Source organism: Orbicella franksi, chromosome 10 (genome assembly GCF_964199315.1).
Source record: "Orbicella franksi chromosome 10, jaOrbFran1.1, whole genome shotgun sequence".
NCBI classification, from domain to species: Eukaryota; Metazoa; Cnidaria; class Anthozoa; order Scleractinia; family Merulinidae; genus Orbicella; species Orbicella franksi.
The window spans coordinates 19,325,736-19,350,067 of record NC_138154.1 but is presented as its reverse complement, the minus strand read 5'-3'; the positions used below and the strand labels follow the sequence as shown (position 1 = coordinate 19,350,067).

The window sequence follows — 24,332 nt, the reverse complement described above, 5'->3', positions numbered from 1 at the left end:
TTTCATAGAGTGAATTGTCCCTTTGAAATAACAGAAAACAGGGAGAAAAAACATTTACCACAAGATAGAGGTTGACATTTTAAATTCATCATAAAAACATTCATGCCAAAGGAATACTACATTGCATAACATAAAACAAGGCTTCTGACATCTTTTAGGCTATGTTTACAAAGTCACAGTTTCCTTATTTTTCCAAAACTGTACAGAATCCATACAGTACAAACATTTTGGACCCCTGACAAAACATTCACTGTAAACAATATTCAGACTGGTGAAGATCCAAAATCTTCCTTTTTTTGTGATAAAAGACTGTACTGTAAACAAAAAAAAACAACAACAACAACAACAACAATTCATAAGGGCCTGTTGAAATTGAAAGGCCTATCTAGTACCATAGTTCCCGTAATACAACATAAGTTAATAAATTACTGTTCTGGTACTACATGTATGTAAACATAGCCTTTGCTTTTTATGATGAAATCTTATAGCTGCTGTATTGAACAGTAAGAATCAACCTAGCAATCTAAGATATTTAAATTTAATGCTAATTCATTAACACAGGTAAGTGATACTTCAAAGCATTAAAAATAATGTTTAAAGTGGTTGAATTAATGCCAGAAAGCTGCCAGAGCATATCAAAGTGTTGAAGGTCACCACGTTAGACTGTAATGTACCAGGCGCCCATTTCTCGAAGGTTCCAAAAAGTTTTCGCACCCAGAAAGCCATACCAAAATCTGAAATCTTATGCTTACAGAGCTGTTTTAATCGCTTATTCTCAATATGAACAGAGGTTTCCTTCACACAAGAAGTTTCAGGCATATACAGCTCTTAGTTTTTAGACACAGATCAATTAAAGATGGCTTTGTGGGCCCGAAAAGTTTCCAGGACCTTCAAGAAATGGGCCTTGGACCCCTTATAGAGTCATAAGTACTGTAGACTTCTCAGTGGCTGATTTTTTCCTGATCAAGCATCGATGCCAAGGAGTATGCAAGTATTGACCACTCTCAATTTTACTTCATCCGACAAGTAACATAAAACATTTCGTTAAATAAGATAAGTTATGTCTGAGTATGAATCAGCAAATTCTGTGTATGATATCAATCAGTGAATTTTACATTGGAGTTATTATTTTGTTTGTTATCATTCCAATTTATACTGTGACCTTTGAAATTGGACTGTAGCCGGTCATGTTGACTGGCCAAAGTAATTTTAGCTCTGTCACGTCTCGTTTCTGACCGGTCAGGATATTTATGCAAAAATCAAGTACATGTAATGTGAGCCAAATTAAACCCACAAATAGAGTTTGTTTGTTCCAGTCACTGCTAGACCATTTAAAAATTGGCTTAATATTTTTCTGAACGGATTTAACCCCAGTCACTTGAATGGCATTCCTATTGATCTTGAACGCATGACAAACAGCAAGCGAATGGTCTTTAGCCGTTTGAACAGATACATGTATGCATTGGTGTATGTTTTCATTAGAGGTCATAATAAAAAAGAGATTTAAAACTCTCAGATTTACAGTTGGGGATTTGATTGTTTATTCAAGAATGAACAACGTGACCGTCTCAACATGACATGATTGGTCAACATGACCGGTGAGTGAAGTTTTTGGCCATTCAAGTCACCATTCTGGCCAGACATTGCCCGTTGACCGGCCATTATTTTGAGCCCTGAATATTCATCAATCAAACAGATCTTACATCTACATCTGTAGCTACTGTGTGACAAAAACTTTGTATCTCTGATTGGAAGGCACTGAATGTCAGAGGATGTAGAAGAACTAAACTCAAAATGTGTGGCAGTAAATATTCAATGTTCACTATCTTCTACATCGTAATATTCATGCACAATAAATCAAACTCCTATCAAACAATGTTTAAATAATAAGTCAAGTTATTTGCAGGCACAATTTGATTGTTTCTTACACACACTTATGCTCTATTGGTGGACAAAGGTACAGCTGATGTCATAAATGTTTGTTTTTGTTTCTTTGTTATGTATTACGAAGCAGATAGATTCTACGTTGTCGCGCATCTGTTCAGTAATAGATCACTGAAGACATCAAAATGTGGTAAGAACATCAGTAACACACGCCTGAAAAATTCACAGATTCTGTGACACACTCTGGTAATGGCTTATGTGAATATTTTTTGTTTTTACCACATTTTGGTGTTATCTGTGATCTACTCAGGGCAGGAAAAAACCAGGTCTGATTTCCTCAGCCAAGTAAATTTTGCTCTTGGGCAAGTGAAAATAGAAGTTCAGTGGCCCGCTGGGCAAGTGAAATTACAATGTAGCCTCAGTAGTCTTGTGAGTCTGACTAAAAATGCCAGCTTGATAAATGATAATTTCCAGTCATTCCATTTCAAAACTTAAGACCTAAAGATTACTTAATTATTAGGTTGAAAGCAAGAATTAGTTAGGAATCCGAGCATACTTCATTCGCATTTGTCCTCTGATTTCCTTACTGGCCATCACACTGGCAACCAATATTTAAATGGGGGCAAGTGAAAACTGAAATTGACTGGCCCAGTGGGCAAGTGACTTACAATTTTTTTTCCTGCCCTGCTACAGATGAATGAACAGATGCATGACACATGAAACCTGCATGTATCTGGTAAGAGCCCAATTTCGTACAAGTAAAATGTACAGCTGTAACAGGTCTCTAAAATGCTGTCTGGTCATCCCAGGGTAAGGCAATTGATTGAAATTGATCCATAAATTGATATAAATCAATAAATTGAAATTAATGTAAGTGTTATCAGTGCTATCAATCAATGGAAAGAAATTCATACTCACATGCTAGAGAAGTTTCAAGTTATCAATTTGATTTTACCAAATTTATCAGTCATTAGAGAATCAATTGAAAGTTGGCCTCTCTTTGTTAGTTCACATAAACTGTAGAAAAATTGTGTCCCTCAACAAAATGTTTGATTGTAACTTTTTTATGTAGATTTCAAAGGCACTACCAAAGATCCCCAAAACATAGTCCCCGATACATGTATGCCAGCAAAATATTCTGTTTACAAGATACAATGTTATGTTTTTATGCAATTGTATTGATGATTTCATATTTCACTTTATATCTTTTGTTCATTTCTTCCTTATTAAATGTTGCTTAAAAGATAAGCTAGTATCAGCAAAATTGATAATGCTTATTGAAAATTTGATCACAATCGATTACTCATGACGAATTCTTTTATTGATTTCTGATATCATTGACTAATTCCTATTGATTGTTATGAAATAATCGATTGACTATACTGTGTCGTCCAAGACAAGTAGATTTTCCTGCCTGGGCAAGTTACTCTTCCTTTTTTTTTTTCAAGTCCTGTGTAGTTTTCATGACAGTTTGAGGTACATGTATACCTCTTTATTTTTTTGTGAAAGAAAAATTCACAACATTTTGCTTACTATCAGCACCAGTGGGTGCAATGTCCATGTACAGTTGTGTAGCATATTGTAACTTGCATGTAGGTACAACTGTAGATACTTGAGTAACTTCAGAATACTTACACTAGCATAAGAAAAATTTCTCTGCTGAAGATGGCACATTACATTTTAGCTTACTAGCATTCACATCAGAGGGCAACATAACCTTACAAGAGAATGCATCAGCCAATAAGCCAATAACAAATGTCGCATGCTCATACTCGGTTATCGAGAACAGATAATAACAGATAATAAAGCCCTTTATGCACAGCAGGTAAACATCAACAAAGTCGATTCCACAAGCAATGTAACTTCTCCTTGATAATGACACATTCACAACCAAAGGCAAAACGAAATGTATACGTATCTTGACGTTACTTTACTATACTCGTTCAATTTATGCAAAACTTGCTTACCTGTTGTTGTTGCCTGTGATCGCTATCTTCAGCTTCTGGGTAAGGGAAAACTTTGCCTTGAAACCGTGCACGATGACGAAGCGAAGGTAAAGTGGATTTTGGCCCCTAAAACAGAGCTCGAGTTCGATGCAGGTTCCAACGAACTGCCAAACATGGCGGGAGAGCCGAGAGGACCTGGTACCTAACATGAAGACCGCTGATTCCTGTTTGTTGGAGATCGGGCACTCACAAGGCTGGTATGCTCTTACAAAGGGACTGGGATAACAGTGACGGCAATGAAAGCACAGAACGGTAGAAATCACCAAAAAAAAAACAAAAAAAAAACACACAAAACAAAACAAAAACCCCAATATGTCATTTTGGGTACCGAAAAAAAGTCAGCTATCATTTTCGTAAAGGCGATAAGTCCTAACGTTTTCGGGAAATGGACAAAAAAGCCCTAATAAGTACGAGATACACAAGCTCCTTTAGAATAACCGAACAGATAAAATTTTTTTTTGCGCAACCTAAAATTAACCTACAGAGCTTTGAAAGTACACCAGATAGCCTAAAACAGCGTTTCAAAGCATTCGAGAGAAAACGGTCGTTGGGCCGGCGGTGTCCCTTATGGTTCCCTGCCTAACCTAACTCGCGTCAGTTCAAACTCGGTCACCGGGGCTCTTTCCGTCTTGAGCTCACACAACACGTGACGCTTTCATGGTCCTTCATGAATGAATACGTACGTGTCCGAGAATTAATTTTTCTCTTTTCTAGAGACGTAAGCTTGGGACGCCTGCATGTGCAGTATTAATTCTAGTTTTATTTTGTCGTTGTGGATGCGCGGAAAGTTCACAAGAAGACAGCCTAGTGCGGTGTCGATCAATGCAGCGATTTAGTTTGGTGCATACCTTCTAACCCAACTTCAATTTAAAGCAAACTATAGCACACACTTGGATTTTAGAGAAGTTCAAATGCTTCAACGTAAAAGGCACCTTAATGGAGGCTTCACGGTAGGTTTACGGAGCTTTAGGGCGGTGTTACATTTTAACTTTACGCGCCTTTAAAAGGTCCCATTTATATGTTCTCGGTTACCCGAGACAACTCTTCCTCCCCCCCCCCCCCCCGTCCCCCCAAGTTTAACCTGGCCGGGGTAACTTTTCATTTATTTCTTTGCAAAATCCAACCAACCGTTTCCAAGAGGATAGCGAACCTGTCGGTAACTTGGAATTTACATCATTTCAACGGTCTCCGTTGGTTGAACCGTTACACCAGAGTTATATTAAATAAGCCCACTTTTCCGTTACATGGTTTTTGCAGGGTTTAGGCAGGCCTTCTCTTAAATTTAGATCTTTTTGTTCTAAGAGTCTCCATTTTAAATTAACGTGGTCTCAACCGTTTTTCGAAAAGCCCCCTTTATCTCATTCAGATTGTTTTCACAGCCTTTGTAAGGTCCCCCTTTTTAATTTACATGTTTTTAGCAGGCTATTTACAGCCCCCCACTGCACCCGTGCAACTTCTAGGTTTTCCATTTACATGGTTTTTACATGTTTCTTACAGGCCCCCTTTTTTTCATTGACATGGTTTTTATATGTTTCTTACAAGCCCCTTTTTTTCATTTACATGGTTTTTACATGTTTCTTACAGGCCCCTTTTTTTCATTTACATGGTTTTTAAATGTTTCTTACAGGCCCCCTTTTTTCATTTACATGGTTTTTACATGTTTCTTACAGGCCCCTTTTTTTCATTTACATGGTTTTTACATGTTTCTTACAGGCCCCCTTTTTTCATTTACATGGTTTTTACAGGGTTACAAACATAACATTTCCAGACTTTTTACAGCATTCGCTTGAATTATTTACACGTTTCTTACATGGTTTAGCAAAGCAATTTACATGTTTTTTACAAAGGCAGATACTGTAAAAGTGCGTAAAATATTTTACAGGTTTTTACATGTTCTTCAAATGATCATTGTCGACAAAAACAATGTAAATCACTATTTACAGAACATTTACATGCTGTACTAAAAGCTGTAAATTTCCTGTAAATTTATTTTACAAAACCCTAACATGTAAATTGTAATTTACAAAGAATGTAAATCAATATTTACATGCTGTAAATTAAAATTGACATGTCCATGTAAATTTTCAACTTTTCCAGTGGAACAGATAAATTTTTTTTTTGCGCAACCTAAAATTAACCTACAGAGCTTTGAAAGTACACCAGATAGCCTAAAACAGCGTTTCAAAGCATTCGAGAGAAAACGGTCGTTGGGCCGGCGGTGTCCCTTATGGTTCCCTGCCTAACCTAACTCGCGTCAGTTCAAACTCGGTCACCGGGGCTCTTTCCGTCTTGAGCTCACACAACACGTGACGCTTTCATGGTCCTTCATGAATGAATACGTACGTGTCCGAGAATTAATTTTTCTCTTTTCTAGAGACGTAAGCTTGGGACGCCTGCATGTGCAGTAACAATTCTAGTTTTATTTTGTCGTTGTGGATGCGCGGAAAGTTCACAAGAAGACAGCTTAGTGCGGTGTCGATCAATGCAGCGATTTAGTTTGGTGCATACCTTCTAACCCAACTTCAATTTAAAGCAAACTATAGCACACACTTGGATTTTAGAGAAGTTCAAATGCTTCAACGTAAAAGGCACCTTAATGGAGGCTTCACGGTAGGTTTACGGAGCTTTAGGGCGGTGTTACATTTTAACTTTACGCGCCTTTAAAAGGTCCCATTTATATGTTCTCGGTTACCCGAGACAACTCTTCCTCCCCCCCCCCCCCCCCCGTCCCCCCAAGTTTAACCTGGCCGGGGTAACTTTTCATTTATTTCTTTGCAAAATCCAACCAACCGTTTCCAAGAGGATAGCGAACCTGTCGGTAACTTGGAATTTACATCATTTCAACGGTCTCCGTTGGTTGAACCGTTACACCAGAGTTATATTAAATAAGCCCACTTTTCCGTTACATGGTTTTTCAGGGTTTAGGCAGGCCTTCTCTTAAATTTAGATCTTTTTGTTCTAAGAGTCTCCATTTTACATTAACGTGGTCTTAACAGTTTTTCGAAAAGCCCCCTTTATCTCATTCAGATTGTTTTCACAGCCTTTGTAAGGTCCCCCTTTTTAATTTACATGTTTTTAGCAGGCTATTTACAGCCCCCCACTGCACCCGTGCAACTTCTAGGTTTTCCATTTACATGGTTTTTACATGTTTCTTACAGGCCCCCTTTTTTTCATTGACATGGTTTTTATATGTTTCTTACAGGCCCCCTTTTTTCATTGACATGGTTTTTACATGTTTCTTACAGGCCCCCTTTTTTCATTTACATGGTTTTTACATGTTTCTTACAGGCCCCCTTTTTTCATTTACATGGTTTTTAAATGTTTCTTACAGGCCCCCTTTTTTCATTTACATGGTTTTTACATGTTTCTTACAGGCCCCTTTTTTTCATTTACATGGTTTTTACATGTTTCTTACAGGCCCCCTTTCTTCATTTACATGGTTTTTACAGGGTTACAAACATAACATTTCCAGACTTTTTACAGCATTCGCTTGAATTATTTACACGTTTCTTACATGGTTTAGCAAAGCAATTTACATGTTTTTTACAAAGGCAGATACTGTAAAAGTGCGTAAAATATTTTACAGGTTTTTACATGTTCTTCAAATGATCATTGTCGACAAAAACAATGTAAATCACTATTTACAGAACATTTACATGCTGTACTAAAAGCTGTAAATTTCCTGTAAATTTATTTTACAAAACCCTAACATGTAAATTGTAATTTACAAAGAATGTAAATCAATATTTACATGCTGTAAATTAAAATTGACATGTCCATGTAAATTTTCAACTTTTCCAGTGAATCGCACCGAGTTCTATAAGTCTCAAAAAAAACAAAACAAAAAAAAAACAGAAAACTGTTTTATTAATGACCAGACGCATGGCAACATGGAATCTATTTGTTTTTCAAAATAAAGAAAAAATGAATGTTAATGATTCATTAACGATCGAGCGCACGCTGCTCTTGATCGAAACTGGAAACTATTCTTTTTCTTAGGCTCAAAAATACTCAAAATTGTAGGTTTTGTGCTTTAAGAACGTTCGCGCTAATTGTTTATGCGCATCTTGCGCACTCAAATTCAAACGCAAGGTCATGCATCGAACGCGCGCTAAGTAATAAAATGAATAATGATAGGGCAGATGGCCATTGCTATGGCTTTGCTCGAATTTAACGATCGTGGACGTTCGCTGACCCCTATTTTTCTTTTGGTGGATCATTTCCTCTACCGATTTTCTACGTTTAGCGAAAAAAATAAAGCAAATCGATCGATTAGAAGTCTGAATTTTTTGCAGAATGCACCATCGAATCCCGTTCTTTTCAGCTCTTCGTGTACCCGCGCAGTAGTTTTAAATGCCTCTTGAAGGGTTAAGTTTTGTGAAAACGTAACGTTGGCAACGTTAGGAACTATTTACGCAACAGATCCACTTCTACAAAATATGACTAAGATCGTTTGCCTCCGTCGAGTCAGCTTCGATATTTTTAATTATAAACCCTGCGGACCACGTTGAATTACATGCGCAAATTTTTCAAAATCAGAGTAGTTTTCTACACGCTTTATCTCTGAAACGAAGTCGGTGGCGCCCAAGTTTTGCATTTCTGACACAAGTAACTCATAAAAATTTTTAAAAAAATCTGTCGAGTGGAAAATTTTCGAACGTACGTCCTTAACCCTTTATAGTGTCTACTAAAACAATTAGACCACTCACCATCGTTTTCTATGAGCGAAAGTCAACTCGGCTACGTCTCGTTTCACTTATTGAAAACTCGGGTTCGTAGTCTAATTGTTAATTAGCGCGCTGTGGCTGGACATCTTCACATTGTCGTGGCAATACTTTTTTGTTTCTCCGATGTTTTGAGGATTAAGAAATATCACTGGATAATTCAACCCCCCAAAAGGACATTGATCGTCATGCAACTCAGATTAAAAAACCTTAATATTTTGAAAATTAACTGTTAGCGCAGGTAAACAGCTGCGACTTTTCCAACAACAAGTCAATCCGCGCGCAATTTTGGTCAGCGTGAAGTTAAATACTACTTAATTTATATAGCAACAATTGGAAATCGCTAATTTAAAAGAAAGTTACTTAGAATTCAACTGTCACCTCATAGAAATTCCGAGCGTATAATCTACCTGTTAATTAATTGTATGCTCGAAACTCATGCTCTGAACACCAGAACACCGCAAAAAAAAAAAAAAAGAAAAAAAACAAAAACAAAAACAGAAACAAAAAAAAAAAAAACAGAAAAAGAAATTAACGAACACTGAATCACCGCAAGAAAAGTTCACGATATACCGTCACCGCAACATATATTTTTAGCCCCATGATTTAAACGTTCCCTCTTATAAATAAATAATAAATGGGAAGCCTCCAATCACCTAGAGGCTGTTTCTAGAAGTGCCCTATAAAGAATAAAAGTCTAAAATATACATTAAATTTCTAAAATACAGAAGTAATAAAAGCTAAAAACTGAAGACTACAATTAAGGTGTAAAACTAGAACTAAGACTAAACATGATACTACTAAATAAGGACATAGTGCTTTTATATCTCAACAATTTTCCACAAAATAAGCACATGCTAAATTTTGGTCTAAAAAGGTCAAACAAGAAACCGCAGCACCGCAAATAATTTCATCTCACCGAACACCGTAGCGTGAAAAACACAAACATCGCACACCGAAGAGTTTGAGATCACCGCAACACCGCAAGTTGGGAATTTATTCACCTTGCATCATCGCATTAGAAAGGATCAACACCGCAAAGCCTAATGTCCCTCTCCGTCAGCGAACTTGAAAAATTGCAGTTATTTTGCTCAGATTATTTTCTGACTTTGAAAGTCTGTCTGAGTTAAGGAGTAAAAATGTAGGTGAGTGCCAAGTGACGCTGGGATAGCCCATAGTAAGCGTTGACGTCTAAGCCGGGACAAATACTAAGGGAAGAGGGAAGAGTTATCTGAGATATATGTGAAATAGTCTACTGTACCTTATAATCAATGTCAGAGGGCAAGTTGATACTGAGTTAGTCTTCGTTCGTTCTAGTTTGACTGAAGCTGTGTCAGTCGCTAATAGACTAAAGGAAGACTTAATTCACCAATTAGAATACTCAACATCTGCCACAAAGGAACCTGCACGATTTTGACAGGTTCTGGACGGGGTTAACTGACAAATGACAAATAGCAAAAAATAAACTAAAGAAAGACTTTTAATTAAAATTCACCAATTATTAGAATACTCAACATCTGCCAAAAAGGAGCCTGCACGATTTTGAGGGGGGCCTGAAAACTGACAAATGGCAAAAAATAACTAACAACCGACAAATACCCGAAAGTTAAACAAACAACTGGCATTTGTAGACAGATTAACTAACACCAGACCAAAGGTTTTTGCCCTCGATATTCGTTTGAAATTCATTGAAATATTTTTTACTTTAAGTTTTCTATTAAGTCTGCTAATATTAATCATTTACAATTTGATCCTCCAACTATCTGTTTAATACATGATAATCGACAGGTCTGCTGCTATTTTAAATTCCCGGAATTTTCAGTTGAATGGTCCGCTTTTCAAAAGTTCGACAATTTCCGGATTTTCTGGAAATTTCCCTAGAAATTTCCGTACCCTTTGTCACCGTTTCGAAATTTTCGGAATTTTAAGACGAATGGAATTTTAATTCCGTTCGTCTAAAAAAGTGATGTTGGAGGGGTTTTAGGTCTTCAGTGAATTATTAGCAGCCACTTAACAGACAACTGACAAATGGCCGAAACTTGAACTGACAACTGACAAATAGACAAAATTTTAACTGTCAACTGACATTTGCACTCCCTCCCCCATCCAGACCCTCTTTTGACACTCGAAAGTAACCTGTCTTTACCTAGCTTGTTACGTTTTTTGTTTTTTGATGGGACTTTGAACATTGTCTTAAAAACGGAATGAAATATTGCCGTAATATTTCGATTTGTTAAAACTCAGGAATGATAAATAATAGGTACAGTCGTAGAGAAATGGATAATGAAAACAAAATGAAATGGAACATGAAGGTAATGAAAGCACTAAACACGTTCGTGCCTCTAAAAGTCCATGGATTACCCCTGCGGGGCTTAAGAATTTGTTGTATCGGAGAGATCGTCTTAAAATCAAGGCTTTGCGGACAGGCGATCCAAGTGATTGGATTAATTTTAAGAAGTTGCGTAATGAAGTATACAATGCTATCAAGACTGTAAAAAAGTCCTACTGTTATAAAACCTTTGAAACTTACAATGGAAATTCCTGCGAGACATGGGAAACTATCAATGAGGTGACACTTCGCAAATCGGGTAAAGCTGCAATTAATGAGCTTGTTATGAGCTCAATGGAGGGAGAATAACTAATTCAACCGAGATCGCAAAGGTTTTTAATAAATTTTTCGCAGAAATCGGTCCCGAACTGTCCAGGGATATAGAAGAAGTGGGCACCTCCTTCGATGATTTTGTTGACCAAACCAGCAGTTGTTTTAGTTTCCAGCGTGTAACTGGTAACTCAATTGCACGTTTTGTCCCACCTAAATAACTTATGCAAGAGAAAGGCGACAGGTCTTGATTCTGTGTAAGCCAGACTGCTAAGGAAATATCCAGATTTAATCGCTGGGTCAGTCGCTCTGATATTCAATCAATCGATCGACACTGGCATTTTTCCCGACGAATGGAGGAGTGCAAGAATCACGCTTCTTTTTAAGACAGTTGGAAGTAGGAGTGATCCTTCTAATTATCGACCGATATCGATTATCCCGGTTGTGGCCAAGGTTTTCGAGCGGATTATTCATGATCAGTTGTATCATTTCTAAACGACAACGATCTTCTCAGTAGAGACCAATCTGGTTTCCGCTCGCTTCATTCTACAGTTACTGCTTTGATTAAGGTAAAGGTAGATAAAGGCTGCATACGAGCCAAGTGGCGCATCAGGCCGGAGCTTATCCCGGTTTCTGTAGCATGAAGCGACTAGGAGTATTTCAACTCCCCCTGGATGGGATGCTAGTCCATCGCAGGGTTTCCTCCAGCATTAAGTTCGCCGGTACCCATTTATACACCTGGGTGGAGAGAGGCACTGTGAGATTAAAGAGTCTCAGTGCCCAAGAACACAACACAATGTCCCCGGCCAGGGCTAGAACCCGGACCGCTCGATCCGGAGACGAGCGCCCTAACCATGAGGCCACCGCTTTGATTAAAGCGACTGATAACTGGTCTTTAAACAGCGATCGTGGTTTCATTAATGCCGTTGTATTTTTAGATCTTAAGAGGGCCTTCGATACTGTGAACCATACTATTCTTCTTTCGAAATTACAAGCTTATGGTATTCAGAGTTCCACAAATCAATGGTTGTACTCTTATTTAAAGGACCGAACCCAAACGTGTTAAGTAAAGGGAAGAAATCGTCTAAGATGTTCCTTCGCTGTGGTGTTCCACAGGGAACGATTCTTGGACCCCTTCTATTTCTATTATATGTAAATGATCTGCCTAATTGTCTCTAGCATTCCCAACCAAGGATGTACGCCGATGATACTAGTATTACTTTTGCTGGTAGTGATGTTGATGAAATGAATAATTGTATTAATCTTGATTTGGAGAGAACTCGTGTGTGGCTTGCAGCCAACAAACTAACTTTAAATATGACAAAGACAGAATTCCTACTGATTGGTTCTAAGCAAAGGTTATTAAATTCTACAGCGAATCCCACTGCCACAATTAACCAGTTTCCGATAAAGCAAGTCTGGACTGTAAAATCCTTAGGTGTACACATTGATGAAAATCTTACTTGGGAGTGTCATATCAACGAGCTTTCTAAAAAGATTGCTTCTGGTATTAGGGCCATTAAACGTATTAGGTATTCGGTCCCATATAAGACTCTACTTTCCATCTACAATTCATTAGTCCAATCGCATCTCAATTACTGCAGCTCGGTGTGGGGATCCTGTTCTAAGAGTCTTTCTCAAAAGCTACAAAAATTATAAAATCGTGCTGCACGTGTCATAACTTTTTGAAATTACGATCGTAGTACTGATGAATTGTTGCGAATGGTAAACTGGGTTAAACTAGACCGTCAACGCCTTGTTGATAAATCAATAATGATGTATAAGACTGTAAATAATATGGTTCCGGACTATCTTAGTACGCACTTTGTCTTCGTTCGGATACCTTAACCTATAACTTAAGAGATAGTGACTGTTCGCCTGCCATTCCACAGCCCCGCACTAATTATTGTAATAGAAGTCTGTCCTACAGCGGAGCTGTATTGTGGAATTTACGCTTGGATATTCGTCAGTCACCGTCTCTTGATGAATTTGAATCTAAGTTGAAGAATTATGATTTTGATGGTCGTCTTATATAAGTTTTATTTTGCTTTTATACACGGCCTCCCAGGCAGGTTTTTTATCATTTCTCTTATCGTAGTTATTAGTGATTTATTAGTTAGGTAGTTAGACTAATTTAATTCAATATTGTTAAGTCCTGAAGGAAATACAGTGTCTAAATAAAGATTTTACCTTTACCTTACCTTTACCTTAAGCAACAGAGGACCGTTTCCTTGTTTACACAGTCTCGTCTGAACACGAGGTGGTGGGGGCTTAGGGTTGGAATAATGTAGAGCCGAGGAAAACCGAGAAGCATAACTGTCTCGAATTCTCACAACTCCTCGAGTGTTTAGTTGGGGCTATGTAAGCACGGAAAAAGTCCGCTGTTGCCTTTTTTTTCTCGTTTAATTATTTATAATGTTTAAACGAGAATGCATTTTCCCCAAAGTATATACCTCTAAAAACAGATGCTTATCAGTAAGGGTTTTTTTAAAACATTTGACAATAAAAATAAACGGTAAAAGTTTACGACGTTTCGACCGCTCTTCGGTCATTATCAAGCAAGATGTAAGAAGTAAAATTTGCATACATATATATAGCTACAAAGAGGTAAGAATGTGTGAAAATTATTAATGAAGTAAAAATATGTAAAAAGTATGTAAAAGAATTTGCAAAGTAGTGCTTAGAACAATAAAAAACATGTAAAACTAATTAATAAAAAAAAAAGATTATTTAAAAACTTTTGCACGAATAGAGTCAGATTGTACATTGAGACTTGGTCTCAGTTCATGAATAAAAAACATTTCAAAAATAAGACAGTCAAACTTGGTTGTACATTTCTTTAAAATCGAAAAGTTATTAGTAAGATCTTTAGGGGCCAAAGAATGTTCCTCGCGAAAATGTTTTCCAATTGATGACGATGGGTTTTTGTGCTCATCGACGCGTTGGTGCAAGTGCGGGCGCGTAAAACCAACATAACCTGCATCGCACAGGTCACATTTAAAATGGTACACAAGGGACTGTTGGTTAACGACTGGCGGCTTGACTTCACGTGATTTCAGGTCTCGCTCAATCTTGTGGCTGATGAAAACAGGTTGGATGGTGGTGTTTGTTTTCGTGCTAAGATCTTTCAGTTGCGTGCGAAGAAAATCAGCTGAAGCTTGGTCTTTGAATGGTGGGACAATGCGAACGGGCTCTGAACTGTTGTTGTCAGTCGGTGAAGGAACAGGTTGCTCAGAAACTTTGATGGCAATAAAACGTGTTATGGTTGAATTAATTAAGTCATCTGGGTATTCAAGACGGGAGAACAACAACTTGAGACGATCGCATTCTTCGGAGAAGTAGGTCCAGTTAGAAGAAAGTCGAAACGCACGATCCAGCATAGTTTTTAGTGGGCCGCGTTTATAACGATCGTCAACATGACTCTTGTAGTGTAACAAGAAACCAGAGTTTGTGGGCTTCACATAAACCTTTGTCTCAACGTGGTTGGATTTGTCGAGCAATTGCGTTCCAAGGAAAGGAAGCATGCGGTCATTTTCTATCTCTATTGTGAACTTAATAGAGGAGTGGCAATCGTTCAGAGTCTCCAGAAAGTTGTTGGCTGATGCTTGGTTAGGCATGATGGTCAGTGTGTCGTCGACATACCTTCTGTAGTAGCTGGGCATCTTTCCTTCTCGATCCAGGGTTTCCTCAGTGCTAATGACTGGTTTAATCAAACGCACCACCTTAATCTCAGCAAACAGGACCTAATCCATCTCCTAGAAGGGGCAACAAAAGATCAACTTTTCCTATTTAACGGTCAACTTTATGAACAGACCGACGGTGTCGCCATGGGCTCCCCGCTTGGACCCCTGCTCGCCAATGTCTTTATGTGTAGCACTGAGGAAACCCTGGATCGTGAAGGAAAGACGCCCAGCTACTACAGAAGGTATGTCGACGACACACTGACCATCATGCCTAACCAAGCATCAGCCAACAACTTTCTGGAGACTCTGAACGATTGCCACTCCTCTATTAAGTTCACAATGGAGATAGAAAATGACCGCATGCTTCCTTTCCTTGGAACGCAATTGCTCGACAAATCCAACCACGTTGAGACAAAGGTTTATGTGAAGCCCACAAACTCTGGTCTCTTGTTACACTACAAGAGTCATGTTGACGATCGTTATAAACACGGCCTACTGAAAACTATGCTGGATCGTGCGTTTCGACTTTCTTCTAACTGGACCTACTTCTCCGAAGAATGCGATCGTCTCAAGTTGTTGTTCTCCCGTCTTGAATACCCAGATGACTTAATTAATTCAACCATAACACGTTTTATTGCCATCAAAGTTTCTGAGCAACCTGTTCCTTCACCGACTGACAACAACAGCTCAGAGCCCGTTCGGATTGTCGCACCATTCAAAGACCAAGCTTCAGCTGATTTTCTTCGCACGCAACTGAAAGATCTTAGCACGAAAACAAACACCACCATCCAACCTGTTTTCATCAGCCACAAGATTGAGCGAGACCTGAAATCACGTGAAGTCAAGCCGCCAGTCGTTAACCAACAGTCCCTTGTGTACCATTTTAAATGTGACCTGTGCGATGCAGGTTATGTTGGTTTTACGCGCCCGCACTTGCACCAACGCGTCGATGAGCACAAAAACCCATCGTCATCAATTGGAAAACATTTTCGCCAGGAACATTCTTTGGCCCCTAAAGATCTTACTAATAACTTTTCGATTTTAAAGAAATGTACAACCAAGTTTGACTGTCTTATTTTTGAAATGTTTTTTATTCATGAACTGAGACCAAGTCTCAATGTACAATCTGACTCTATTCGTGCAAAAGTTTTTAAATAATCTTTTTTTTATTATTATTAATTAGTTTTACATGTTTTTTATTGTTCTAAGCACTACTTTGTAAATTCTTTTACATACTTTTTACATATTTTTACTTCATTAATAATTTTCAGACATTCTTACCTCTTTGTAGCTATATACATCTGTGCAAATTTTACTTCTTACATCTTGCTTGATAATGACCGAAGAGCGGTCGAAACGTCGTAAACTTTTACCGTTTATTTTTATTGTCAAATGTTTTAAAAACAGATGATATGAGAAAGATAGAACATACGAAGTTGCTGCTGAATATCTTTTTAGTGTAAGTTTGAATTTCCATTCACTATAGGTTACTTTTGTGGAAGTGTCTTCAGAAAAAATTGTCACCAGACCTAGATCAGCAAATATGATATACAATAACACGATTAACTTAGCAAACTTATGCAAATAATTTGAAATGCCGAAAAGAATTTCCTTATCCATCTGAAAATAGTGTTCAAAACGTTGACAACGTTTTTCTTGGTGCAATTAAATGCTAACCATATTTCTGTTTAATTAGACCGTTATGTCAACTGACTACCTCTCAAATACTCCGTGTTTGTACTCTTGTCAAACTAAATCATTTGAAAACAAATTTATACTGCAAGAGGCAAGAGTTTGAAATTAAAACGCCGTAGCGCGAAAGGACCGGACGTTATAAACTTTTCAGCTGTCCAATTAATCGCACAAACACCGCGAAAGCAAAATAAGTAGGGAGCCACTCTCTCCAATTTCTTTTTTCGGGGTGGGCGGCTGTAACACAAGCTTAAAAAAAACTGAGACACCCGTTTTATCGATTTTTACTTTTTGACATAGCGAAGGAAGTAAAACCCTAATTTCCGAGGCCTCTACATTGAAAACCTCGTTGCAGTCCCTCCTTTTCATAAAGACCTGCTCATCATTTCTTGACAACAAGAAAAAGGAGCTCGATAATTTATTCCTGTTCCTAAATTAAACCGGTGTTTGATCAAATATTAACAAAATTGTAGCATGCTTCTTTACTCAAAAATAATACAAAACGTTGCCAAATTATCTTCTTTCTTCGACTCAAAGTATCGTACTTATGCAGACCGTTAACTACGCCAACGTCGGTTCGCTGTTTCAGCTTACTTATTTCAGCAAAGTACAAGTTTGGCTTTTTTATCTTCAAAGTTAGGGTCCGCTGAAACCAGCTGTTCATGAACTTTGAGACAAAAAACGCAGCAGTCGGAAATTGCTTTTTTCCTAACAACTCCTTTTGAGCTGTTTTCCAAACAGTAATTTAGTTTTCCCAAAACTATCATACAACCTCCACACTAAAAGATTGTGAAAAACCAATTCTATTATCCTCATTATGGTCGTGGCTTGTAGTTATCCATTAAAGTTTTCTGTCGTGTGGATCTCTAAATTTCGGCAAATAAAATGTTTTGTAAGAACGGCGAAAGTTTTCCTCACCTCAGAAATGCCTTCGACTAAACTTCTACACCAAAGGAAAAAGGAAAATTTCATTTCGGGTTTTGCATTGTCTAATATACCACCAAAGGAGAAATTCAATTCTTTCTTCTCTACATGCCTCAATTTATTCTTCTAGTTACAACTGCAAAACATCCATTAAAGCCAAAAATGCATATTTAAAAAGAAAATACTCCATATGGTATGTTGCTTTTCGGCCGCCTCCTTTAAGGAGATTTTAAAGCAAGTTTACATTAGACATTTTTAGATAAAGTCAGTCCTGGAATTTTGCGCCCATAAAACTTAGCGGCAAGACCTACGATAGTAAAGCGGTTGATTACTACAATTTATACCAGGCCTACTCTGGGACCTAAAGTCGCCTTAAGTCGCCTAAAGTCACCTAAAGTCGCCTTAAGTCGCCTTTAAAAGTCGCCTTAAGTCGCCTTTAAAAGTCGTCTTAAGTCGCCTAAAGTCGCGTTAAGTCGCCTAAAATCGCCTTAAGTCGCCTAAAATCGCCTTAAATTGCCCAAAGTGGCTTAAAGTTACGGCGACTTTAGGTCGCAGAGTAGGCCCTATACCATCGTTTAATCCCAATATTTGACTAACCTTAGCTGATCTAGAAGATGTCTTTTGTCAACGAAGCGTGTAGCAGCAGCTAGGTTTATGTTTACGTCAAGCTTTACAGTTTTTGTTAGCATAAATGCGGATAAACCAGCTGAAAACATGTGATAAAAGTGGAAAGGGGATTTTAATATTAGATTCCCAAACTCATTAATTATTCATGCAGCTCTTACCTAACCACAGCATCTTATCCTGGTCAGGTGGGTGGGTTTAGAAACCCAATGAAAAACGAGTTGAAAACCACGATATTCGATATTGTTAAAAAAAGGAAAGAGCCATGTGCATTAGCTGTTCATTGCTTAGAAAAGAATACATAACCCGTTCATAGAAAGTGTTCGAATCTATCCTTCCTTTGTTGTTACGTACAAATGCCTTAAAGTTCATCGAAGCGATGTCTGCAGCCAGTTCTAAAAAGTTTTGTCCTCGCCCAATATGTGTGACAACGAAGTCAAGCAGATCTTTAGAGCGTGTAGTTCTATAAAATGCCTTAACAGGAAACTCGTCCTTGAGTACTTGTGAAACGTTTTCAAGGATATCCGTTGAGGCAGAGTAGAATTCATGGCCAGAGGATGTATGGTCTGCCAGATTGTAAGGACATCTGTAGATAAACTGAACCAGAATTATATTTCCATTGAGGTCATACATCAGTCTTGGGTGACGCGGACTTAGTCAGTTGTGTGGTCCAAGAGTGAAATACCAAAGGACACTTATGACTGGGACAAAGTAATTCTATCTGATAGCCGGACGCCACAAAAATATTTTTGGCATCAAAACATTGCCTGGATTTAAGGGCGAATTGTAAATCTCGAGCAAAGATCAGAGCATGTTGCAAACTATACAAGACAAGGCTATCAAGGGTGTTCAAAAGGTCAAAAACTTTATACCAGGGTTGGAAGATGTACACTTCCTAAGTCAAAGTCTTCCCAATGATGCGTCGATAAAAATGCTGCGGGAACTTCAGGAAAAGTTTGTTGGCGGTGAGAAGAAAAATGATCAGAAATTGATAAAGAAAAGAAAGGCGAGGAAGACCTATGCTTTGTCGGAAAGAGAAAAACTGGCGAAGACGGCGAAGAAGATGGACGATGATGGTATAATGGTCAAAGTTTAGGACAATTTGGAAGATCAGATCAGAGTGAAGGATTATGTTATTAACCAGATGGAAGAAAAATTGAAATCCGCACAATCCGAGATAGACGATCTGCAGACTGAATTTGAACGCGATCGCGAAGATTACTTAGAAACGATTCGAAAGCAGGAGCAAATTATCAAGCTTCAACAACAGCTTTTGGACAAGATCCAGCCATGTATACGAAGCGACTGTAATTATTACAACATCGATAAGGTTCGATCGGAGAGCACGTGGGATGAAGAAGCCGGCAAGTGGAACATCCCTGAGCTAGTCATTACAAATACAACGCTTCCTACCCCTGGGATTATGCCGGGTGCAAGCACCCCACCCCGGGGCCTGAAATCGCCCGTTAACAGACCCTAGGTCAATAACCAGGGACAAGTTGTCAATGGACCCTTAGGGGGGTATCCTGAGGAGCCAAGCGAGGATCGTTTTCTTCAGCATTTGTCGCGGAGCTCTCATGAAGATTACGCGTCAAGTCATTTTAAACCTAAAAGAGCTGACCGGTTATTAGCTGAGAACGCCAAATTTGAACGATGCGACAAGCGAGAGTCATCTCCCTCGGGTTAAACGCGTCCACAGCTCGGATTTCCGGTTACCGGGGGATCGAGCGGAACGTTGAACAACAATGTTCCCCCGGGGAACGGAGGTGGTATTGGCGGGATGCCCGCTATGGGAAGACCGGTTAGATTGGGATCACTACACATGCCGGGGGAAAGGGAAAAGAAGAAAAAGAAGCACAAGAATTTAGGCGAAAGAAAGAGAGACGTCTGGTCATAAAACAATGCTAAGTAATGGTTAGGAGGTTTGAAAATAATCGCGCGCGTCGTGGGTGATAATTACTTTTAGTATTACCCAACTGGTGGACTAATGCAAATCCTGCATTTTGATTGGCTACGCTACTAGAGGACTATTAGTAATAGTCCTCGAGTAGCGAAATTGGCGCAATCGAGCGTGACGCTTTCTTTCGTTTTATTCCCAAATAAATGTTTCTTCAACTTGCATTTACTAACTTTATTATTGCCTTTTCTGTCCGACTAGTTGGGTGATACTAAAACAATTAGACCCTTCGCCCTCAAGGGCCACGGGTCAATAGCCCATTGGGCTTCGCCTCATGGGCTATTGACCCGTAGCCCTCAAGGGCTACGGGTCTAATTGTTAAATAGTAACGTTTAGGTAGATCTTTGTTGTCTTGTGTTTTGTTGAATTTGATTCTTAGCCTCGCCGTTTCGTAGACGCATAAAGAACAAATGGAAGGAAGCGCTATAAAGCTCGGCGTGATGCATACATGAAGTCAGTCATAAACATTGTAATGCCCCTTCTTGAATTGGTTTTGTCACATTCGATCGAATCAGAGCCGACAGATTTTACCAAGAAATAGATCTTGATCCGCGTCCGTCCTCAAATGTCAAGTAAGCTATTATGTTAGAGTTAAGATTCGACAAGGAATCAAAAACTTGTGCGCAAAATCTAATTTATATACATGTAGCTAGTTATGAGTGTATTTCAGTGTACCGTTCCTAGTGAATTAATATAATTCCGAGTGCGTGCACTTACAGTGTAAATTATCTATGGTATGCCGGCAGTCCTGCTATCACAGATGCAGATGAACACGTAACATGGTTGACGGGATTGTACATTCAAAGAAGTTGTAAATTATGTATAATAATTTCACCTGTGTTGAATGGTCATGACTTTGGGGTTGTTTTAGATTTCAGTCAATTTTGAAAAAAAAAAAGAAAAACGTAATGCCTCTATTGTAGATGAAGCAGCGCGTTTAAAAGTTGAACCCAAGAATAATAAGAAGTCTGTGACACAATGTTTTGCGCTTCTGGCTCTTAATCGTAATCTAAAAACTATTTTGCTTCATTCATGTCCTTTAGGTCCCTTGTCTCCATACTTGTACAGTTCATTGTTTTAGAGCTTTTGAAAAAAAATTCAATGTTTTTTTGACTCGACGCAGTGAATTTCTCAAATGCTACAACTGCCGTTTTCCGATCAGATTAACTTAGATAGTTGTGAAGTGAAAGCTTGTGAGTTTGGGGGCGAATTCATTTGACCTTTTTAGTACAGTTGCGGCTATGCCATCAAGCCGCATTTGTACTTTGAATTTATCAGGCAACCTCTGCTGTATCATCAGCAACCCTTTGACTACATTTATTTTGTTCTCATATGTACTCTAAATCCCATAAGTTCAATAGGGCACAATTCTTAGGTCGTGCTTTCGTCTAGAGTAATATATGTAATATTCTGATGGTTTACACAAATAAAGATTGTGTGTGCATTCGTTATAATTCCAAATTTTCGCTGCAAAGCAAAGCGATCCCCCTAAATACCATGCAAGTAGTTGATGAACCAGAAAAAAAAATCTTGCAAATAAACTTGGGATATATGTCCTGGTATTTTCTTTTAGCCAGAGAAAACATCCTGCTGAGCTCTCACTTTATTTTCCAGCTCTTATAAATTGCCGAATGTATCACCATTACCACACTTTACCAAAAATATCTACATCCCCCCTCCCGCTCCATGCACCCCGCTCCTTAAATTGTAATGGCCTGTTAATTGAGCGATAATGCATGTTTCAGGCGCTTGCCAGGGTTACTGCGTTTGGAGGATAGGGATCTCCACTCACTCGGTGGAGGCTTTCCAGTTGTCAAAACACAACTCAGTTGAACTTTCAGACTTATTTAATATCGTTCTTTTACTTTACAGCCCTTAGACATCTCCTGCATGTTAGTTCTGGGCCAGAGTGGTTTTCACTTGAGTGCCGACAGTAATCCGTTATGGCTTTGGTCTAGCTTTACAATGTTAATACTGATTGGTTTAGAAAAACCTGAGGCTATTTTCTAGTCAGAATTAAGACGAAAACTAAAGGTGACTTCTACTATAACAGGTTTACTTTGTGTTCAGTTTTTTCTGTGTATGGACACTTATTTGAAAACCTCTCTAATGCCCCTTCCACTCTTTTTATCTGCTTCCCTTCTTTCACACCTCCTATCTTATAATTAAGTTTCTTTCTTCTAAACAATCACAGCGTTACAAGCGGTATTCATATATGTATGCTTCAACCTCGCGACAGTCTTACAACCATTTCCTTACATTAATTTCAACTTAATAAAAGTAAACTGGCCTACGAGAGAAGTTATTTTGATGAAAATATTATTTCATCGAAGCGGTTTTCGTTAATCAAAACCAAAGTAATCACTCTGGCCAATCACAAAATACGCAGACAATCCAGTGAACCAATCAAAGCCCAAAGTAATTACATGTAGCTGACGCAAAGCGCGGGAAAACGCGTGTGAACGAGTCACGATTGGTTTTGATTTCATCTGATTGGATGAAAAAGTGGCGCGAGTTTTTACAGCCAATTGCACAGCGTAGCTGACGCAAAACCAATTACTTTTCGACGCTCAAACGAAAACCGCCCTAAAGAAACTCACTTTTACTTAATTAACATTTAGGTATGGGACGTTATGATGTCATGTTAAAAGTAAGTTACAGTTAAATTAACTTAAAACATCAACGGATAAAACAAAGAATTTTCTCATACGAATTGACCTATCGGGCCAGAGATGAACCACACCTAATCCTTTATTCAAAATTTAATTATCAAGAACGGCAAGACTATTCTCTAAATTAAATCTAGCCGCCTGTGAGACTACTGATCTCGAAGTCTTCATCAGTCAAATTTACCAAGAATCACCAATTTAACTTGCGTATAAAGTTAAATTAGAAATGCAGATACAGACAGTAAAGGAAACATCCCGATCAGTATAAAACATCATGATCATTTGGCGCGAAAATATTCACGGATGATATTCGTCTGTGGACATTATCTGTTTCGAGAAGCAAACAGTTTTCTATAGACTGTTCACAGCCTCGCTGTCAACGATCGAATAAAAATACGAGAAAACAGAGGGCTGTGAACAGTCTAACAGTTTTCCGAGAGCGAAGCTCAGTAAAGGAAAACTGGGAGCTTTCGGGAACAGATAATGTTCAAGCACAAATATCCGAGCATATATTTAAAGTCAAATAGAAGCTGTTGTGATTATTATCCTTCAAATATTTTTCGCAACACGTGGGATATTTTCAAAACTGGGGAATAACACTCGATCGCATATTTCCGATTTCATTTTTGGCTGGGCGATATTCAGTCACTTGACGCGTTTAGACCAATCGTGTGTGATTACTTTTGCCTTCCAATGGAATATATAATTCTCATCAACAACTGATATCACATTATTTATCTTAATTACCCGTTCTCACATTTATCGAAATACAGGGTGCTTACCATTTAGCCAAAAAAGCCTGTAATTTTTGGTCGACAGTCAAATGGAACAGTAATTTTACGGAAAATCCATTCGAAAATTATAGACTACCTCTAGAGGTAGTTCTCTTTTTCCGGTCGGAACGGAACGGCGGAAATTTCCTCACCATTTGCCAAATTTACCAGTTTTCAGTCTCTTATCAGCCGACAATAATTACGGGATACTGGATTACAAATGGAAAACGCCACTTGCTGATTTTGGAAAAACCCTAGCCACTATTCAACGGCCATCGACATAGGCCCCAATGGTTGCGTCTCCATACAATACATCTAATGTAGACCATACTTTCAATTGCTCTTTGTACCTAATGGTAACTTTTTGGTTCGCGTCGACGGCATGGCAGGCCAGTTAGTCCAGTTTGGTCGAGGTGTGGTTAGTAACAGGTCACCTGAATGACTGAATATCGCAGGAAACCAGGACAGTAGTCATTGCTTCTGATTGACTAATTGCTAACTTGGGGGACTAACGTAATTTATGAATTACTACAAGTTAGAGGGAAAGAAGCTGGGCATTCTAACCTCTAAAATTGCTTCAAAATCTCAAAAAGCATAAATGGGAAATGGGGGCAAGTTTTCAGGGTTACATTTGACAGAAATACATTGGGTTTACCCCGGCCAATGTGGTACTAGCATCATAGCTTAGGGATGGAGTAACAATATGGCTGTAGTCGCTTCAAGCTATGGTCACTCCAGTTTAAATCTTCACCGTTCCCTGAAGATCCCTCATGACGAAATGTGGTGTAATGTATTAT

The 24,332-nt window shown here is 38.5% G+C and overlaps 2 protein-coding genes and 1 pseudogene across 2 annotated transcripts; 2 read left to right on the top strand and 1 right to left on the bottom strand.

The window, feature by feature from the left end:
- Nucleotides 1-12,353: 12,353 nt before the first annotated feature.
- On the bottom strand, nucleotides 12,354-14,875 carry LOC145500802 (uncharacterized). The gene has a single exon (XM_081480340.1). It carries the CDS (start codon nucleotides 14,873-14,875, stop codon nucleotides 13,940-13,942), a length of 936 nt encoding a protein of 311 aa, XP_081336466.1. The 3' UTR covers nucleotides 12,354-13,939.
- Nucleotides 14,876-15,028: 153 nt separating this feature from the next.
- LOC145500796 (uncharacterized) lies at nucleotides 15,029-16,054 on the top strand. Its single transcript, XM_081480333.1, has one exon. The coding sequence runs from the start codon at nucleotides 15,041-15,043 to the stop codon at nucleotides 16,052-16,054; it is 1,014 nt and encodes a 337-aa protein (XP_081336459.1). The 5' UTR covers nucleotides 15,029-15,040.
- Nucleotides 16,055-18,947: 2,893 nt separating this feature from the next.
- On the top strand, nucleotides 18,948-20,289 carry LOC145501721 (kinesin-like protein KIF17; annotated as a pseudogene).
- The last annotated feature ends 4,043 nt before the right edge of the window (nucleotides 20,290-24,332 follow it).